Source organism: Cucurbita maxima, unplaced genomic scaffold (genome assembly GCF_002738345.1).
Source record: "Cucurbita maxima cultivar Rimu unplaced genomic scaffold, Cmax_1.0 Cma_Scf00123, whole genome shotgun sequence".
Lineage (NCBI taxonomy): Eukaryota > Viridiplantae > Streptophyta > Magnoliopsida > Cucurbitales > Cucurbitaceae > Cucurbita > Cucurbita maxima.
In genome coordinates this window covers 192707-198740 of record NW_019272139.1, presented here as the reverse complement: position 1 = coordinate 198740, position 6034 = coordinate 192707, and the positions used below count along the sequence as shown (strand labels likewise).

At 34.0% G+C, this 6034-nt stretch overlaps 1 protein-coding gene across 1 annotated transcript; it reads left to right on the top strand.

The window, feature by feature from the left end:
- The first annotated feature begins 16 nt into the window (after positions 1–16).
- Positions 17–3196, top strand: LOC111473500 (E3 ubiquitin-protein ligase BRE1-like). Its single transcript, XM_023119008.1, has 4 exons — positions 17–424; positions 508–583; positions 1442–1572; positions 2666–3196. The coding sequence occupies exons 1-4, from the start codon at positions 194–196 to the stop codon at positions 2909–2911; spliced, it is 684 nt and encodes a 227-aa protein (XP_022974776.1). The 5' UTR covers positions 17–193; the 3' UTR covers positions 2912–3196.
- The last annotated feature ends 2838 nt before the right edge of the window (positions 3197–6034 follow it).

Genomic DNA, 6034 nt, shown 5'->3' with positions numbered 1-6034 from the left:
CTATTCAGCTGGATGGTATTCTCGTCATCAATATCATTCACTGAGATCAGTTGATGATGCGCAAAGGAAGAAAATTCTTTTATCCTTTTAATTTTTGAATGTTTAACTCATTTATTCAATTCATCGAGGACTTCTTGGGAATTACATTGATTCTATTGTTGTAGGTTCGAAAGATAAAAGAAAGGCTGTTGGAATGAGCTTTCAAAGTAGAAATGATCTACAGGAATGGAGTGCAAGAGTTGTTGAGCGAGGAACAGTAATGGACTTTGACCTAAATTTCCCACCTCCAGATGAGTGCATTGATCCAACTGGCCCTCATCAGGAAGCAACACAGTACTACAATCATTACCAAGGACAAGCTATGGACAATCCCGAGTTTGTCGACGAGGACATAGCTATAATCTCCCCTAGGAAATTTGCTGAGGTATGTGATATTTTGGTAAAATAATTTGAGCGTGTTTCAAACTAGGCCATATAAGAGGATTAACATGGTGACAAATTTTTTAGGCCAGGAAGAACTTTCGACGAAACCACTTTGAGAGTAGCTGTGGTGTTGCCATTAGACGTAATGGTGCTTTCTCAGGTTTGTAGCCTTTTCTTTTATAAGCCTTAAGCTTCCCTATTTGCATTTCAGTTGTTGATTATCTCTCAGGTAGTCTATCTACGTTGCCATTTCCCAATATTTTCTGCCTTTCTGGCAAACTTGAGATGTTCATTGAGGATGTACTTGCATTTTTGGATCATCCTTTTTACTTTTTCAGTCTGGCTAGTCTTCTATATTCTGGATTCAAAAGACTGCAGTGCATATTATGATCATATTTAGTTAGGTAAGAGGAGTTCTATGAGATCTCACATCGGTTGGAGAGGGGAACGGAACATTCCTTATAAGGGTGTGGAAACTTCTCCCTAGTAGACGCGTTTTAAAACCGCGATGCTGATGGCAATACATAATAGACCGAAGCAGACAATGTCTACTCATGGTGGTCTTGGGCTATTACAAATGGTTTCAAAGCCAGACACCGGGTGGTGTGCCAGCGAGGACATTGGGCTCTCAAGGGGGGTAGATTGTGAGATCTCACATCAATTGGAGAGGAGAACGAAGCATTTCTTATAAGGGTGTGGAAACCTCTCCCTAGTAGATGCATTTTTAAACCGTGAGGTTGACGGCGATACGTAATGGGCTGAAGTGGACAATATCTACTAGCGGTGGGCTTGGTCTGTTGAAAGTTTCAATTTTATGAAATTAGATTTCCAAGTTCTTAGCATGCAGCCTATTGTGTTAAAGTTTTTCATATCTTGTCATTAGGACTACTTTGCTTCCTCAGTATGGAACCAAGCATGAGGACAACAGTGAGATTAATTAACAAATTTATTATCGTTTGTTACCCTGTTGCCAATCTGCATATGTTTTCTTACTAACCCGTCTTCAACTATTTTGCAGATTTATCAAGTTTGGCCCCTTTTACAATTTGGCCGACCCTTACAAGCCGCAATAACGTATCTATACAAGAACAAACGATTCACAACTTGGACCTTTGCTTAAGCTGTGAAAGCAGTAGTAAAGCCACAAAGGTAATACTGATTGAACGGGTTACTATTTGCTTTCAAATTTTCGGAGTTGCCTTGCCTATTCATTGTTCAAATCTTTGGCTGCCGTTTTTCTGTCTATATTGAAACTGAATATATGTGTTCTGAAGAATTCAGAGTCCATTTGATAAAAAAAATTCATAATTAGTCGTTGTTTTAGAAAAATGTGATCGTTTACCGAAGATTTATTCTCTTTTTTGCTAATAGAAGTATTAGTCAAATGGGAAAAAATGAAAAAGAACTTTTCGGAACCACTGTTTTTAGTTCAAATACACTTTCAGCTAGCGAGTATGTTCCGTTATCTGTTTATCTCCTTGATATCAATTACGTGGTGGAAATATAGCAGCGAGCAGCTCTAGGAAAATGTTCCTTCAAGTTTTGATCCATAAAGCTAAAAAAAACTGTTTGATTAATCGCCTGTAAATTTGGATTATCATTTAGTTGCACGTTCCTCTCAGGGTTGAACTGGTCTAATCGAAGTCCTTCTCCGGTGCAAACCTCCCAAACAATATGTTACATAGTTTTCTAGAATAGTTTTTTCTCTTCAGATGCTGTCATTCTGCTGTGGCTTATAATATGATCTACGTAGAATTTGCTTCATCTTGTGCAAGTTTCTGTAAAGACCATGTATTGTTCTTAGCCAAGATTGCCATTAATGTGTTGGAGTCAAATTTGTACTTCTTAGCTTCATTCATTCCTTGGAAAAACTAGTTTTCCAATGTGCGGCTACCGTTTTAATCGTTGGAAGTACGTGAATAATATTTTTTCTCGCACATCCAACGGTATAAATCTGACAGTCATATCGTGCCAGCATTCTTTCCATCTATCAGTGAAATTGCCACGGCACGAACTTGGCCAATTGTTTTGGCGAACTCGTAACCAACTTAAGACCACGAAACATTTAAGATCGAATCCCTAATGAGGTTATATCTGAAGTAGATATTTGATGTTTCTCAATCTTATGCAGTTCACTTGGATTTTGCTAGTATTACATCATTTAAACATCTGATTAAACATCATTTTCCATCCCGATTTCTTTCTTAGAGCTTGAAACTAACTGTAAACTCTGTTATTGCAGGCAACAATTGACACAGGCATCCCTTCTGCACTTGCACAAACTAGCAGCAGCCTCCCACCTGCAGCATCCTCGGGTTTGCGGTGCGCAATCTGCATGGAAGCATTGGTTGAAGAAACAACAACCAAATGTGGGCACGTTTTCTGCAAGAGTTGCATCGAAACAGCCATAGCTACCCAGCACAGATGTCCTATATGTCGGCGTAAGCTTCGAAAACGAGATATTATCCGAATTTACCTACCGTTTTGAACATGAAAATATGAATACAAATAAAAGAATATTGCATCTGTATTCTTTTTCTGATGACGACTAGGCTTGTACTACTTGCACACAGTTGCATTAACAAGTATAGATTTCTTCATTTCTTTGTTCTTCTTCTTCTTCTTCTTCTTATTCGTCATCTGTTGTATTGAATCGAAACTACAAACAAAAATTTAAAAATCTCTTTGGTGAGGTGTTTGTTTGTTTGTTTGTATTTGGTTGGATGATTCATTCAAAATTGTTTATTTATTAGTGAATTAATTTGAAGTGCAATGAATTGGCTTTTGGCTCTCTTACTGCTTGTGTCTTGTGGCTTATCAACCTTTTACATTGCTTCTTTATGTCTTTGTATCTTAGCCTGAAGGCGTTTCCAGTTGTCCTGCCTATAAACATTCACTCTTCTTTCTTTAAAGAAACTGGGTAGGTTTTATGGAAGTTCATCCCGCTATGTCTCGGGCCTATTGCTCTTCTAACGTAAAAGGTGGCGGGAAGAAGAGGAATTAAGAAGAACGAGAAAAAGAATCTAAAAAATAGGTGAAGACTAGGAAATTTTCAACCGATATTGATGTCATTTATAACCGTTCAAGCCTATTATTGGACGATATTGTTTGTCATTTGTAACAGTTCAAGCCTATTATTGGACGATATTGTTTGTCACGTATCGTTGTTAGCCTCATGATTTTAAAACATGTTTATTATTATGGAGAGAGTCTAGTCTTATTCCGACTAGTGTCTTGCAACACGTCTACCATGGTAGGGTCTAGCCCTACTCCCGACCAGTATCTTGCACCTCATGATTTTTAAATGTGTCTATTAAGAATAGGGTCTAGTTCTATTCTGACAAATGTCTTGCGACGCGTCTACTATGGAGATAGTCTAGCCTTACTCTCGACCAGTGTCTTGCACCATTGAGTAGATACCCTTTGTATTATAAATATTATTCTCTTTGAGTTTTCCATTCTAAACTTTCCCTTCAAATTTTTAAAATACGCTCGCTAAAAAGAGATTTTGTTTCTCTCTTCGACTGATGCGAGATATTACCATCCTTGATTCTTTAAATTACTTTTTGTATGGTGAAAAATAACATAATTTAGAATAAAATTTATTGATAAATAATCAACAAGTTACGTTCTCTGAAATGAATCCCAGAGAAGATAATCTAATTAAAACAACAGACAAAAATTATTGACTTTTCCAAAAGGAGTTTGACTTTGGAACGTTTTTATTTTTAAGAATCTTTAAACTTTTGACTTTGAACGTTGAGACTCATGCTGGTTGACTTTTCCTTATCTTACTCTATACTGCATTTGTTTTCTTTATATATATTATTGTCACATTATCCTGATAATTTGAAATATAATATTTTATAATTTAATATATTATATTATTGACCCAAATTATAATTCTAAATTTTTTTTCTCCACATGTTTAGTTATATTTGAGTTAGTTTATTGATTAAATAATTAAACATGGATCATTTCTAAAATTTATTATTATTATTATTATTATATAAATTATGTTCTCATATAATTTTTTTCTTCCCATGTTTATGTTTTTATAATTATAATCAATCATACAGATTTTAAACTTGCTCAAATTTTACGGGACTAATACGTTGTTGATATTAATTAAAAAAAAATATCAATATATTAAAATGGAAAGATTATATATATAAATAGAATATTACAATAGATTATATATATAAATTTTGCACGACTACTATCCTTACCATTAAAAATTTTACGTGTTATGTTGAAAGGGCTAATATGTTCGCAATATTAATTAAAAAAAATTAATATATTAAAATGAAAAGATCATATATATATATATATATATATATAAATAAATAAATTAGGTTGGTTGGGTGGAAGATTAAGTTAAAATTTGAAATTTTAAAACCGAATATTATAATATAAAATATATATTATAATATTCTTTCAAATAGTTATATTTAGAATTATTATTTAGATTTTTTTTTTCAATTGGAAATAAATTTAAATAATAATAATAATAATAATAACANCTCTCTTACTGCTTGTGTCTTGTGGCTTATCAACCTTTTACATTGCTTCTTTATGTCTTTGTATCTTAGCCTGAAGGCGTTTCCAGTTGTCCTGCCTATAAACATTCACTCTTCTTTCTTTAAAGAAGCTTGGTAGGTTTTATGGAAGTTCATCCCGCTATGTCTCGGGCCTATTGCTCTTCTAACGTAAAAGGTGGCGGGAAGAAGAGGAATTGAGAAGAACGAGAAAAAGAATCTAAAAAATAGGTGAAGACTAGGAAATTTTCAACCGATATGAGATTTCACAATCTACCTCACTTCGAGGCCAATGTCTTCACTAGCACACTACTCAATGTCTGACTCTGATGTCATTTATAACCGTTCAAGCCTATTATTGGACGATATTGTTTGTCATTTGTAACAGTTCAAGCCTATTATTGGACGATATTGTTTGTCACGTATCGTTGTTAGCCTCATGATTTTAAAACATGTTTATTATTATGGAGAGAGTCTAGTCTTATTCCGACTAGTGNAGAGAGTCTAGCCCTACTCCCGACCAGTATCTTGCACCTCATGATTTTTAAATGTGTCTATTAAGAAGAGGGTCTAGTTCTATTCTGACAAATGTCTTGCGACGCGTCTACTATGGAGATAGTCTAGCCTTACTCTTGACCAGTGTCTTGCACCATTGAGTAGATACTCTTTGTATTATAAATATTATTCTCTTTGAGCTTTCCGTTTCTTTTTTCGACTGATGCGAGATATTACCATCCTTGATTCTTTAAATTACTTTTGTAAGGTGAAAAATAACATAATTTAGAATAAAATTTATTGATAAATAATCAACAAGTTACGTTCTCTGAAATGAATCCCAGAGAAGATAATCTAATTAAAACAACAGACAAAAATTATTGACTTTTCCAAAAGAAATTTGACTTTGGAACGTTTTTATTTTTAAAAATCTTTAAACTTTTGACTTTGAACGTTGAGACTCATGCTGGTTGACTTTTCCTTATCTTACTCTATACTGCATTTGTTTTCTTTATATATATTATTGTCACATTATCCTGATAATTTGAAATATAATATTTTATAATTTAATATATTAT

What these genes read in the sequence shown, in the direction of transcription:
- LOC111473500 (XM_023119008.1), top strand. Translation starts at nt 194, where the DNA reads ATGAGCTTTCAAAGTAGAAATGATCTACAGGAATGGAGTGCAAGAGTT. An exon ending in CCCCTAGGAAATTTGCTGAG is followed by an intron (nt 425 to 507) that starts GTATGTGATATT and finishes CAAATTTTTTAG; the next exon opens with GCCAGGAAGAACTTTCGACG. An exon ending in ACGTAATGGTGCTTTCTCAG is followed by an intron (nt 584 to 1,441) that starts GTTTGTAGCCTT and finishes ACTATTTTGCAG; the next exon opens with ATTTATCAAGTTTGGCCCCT.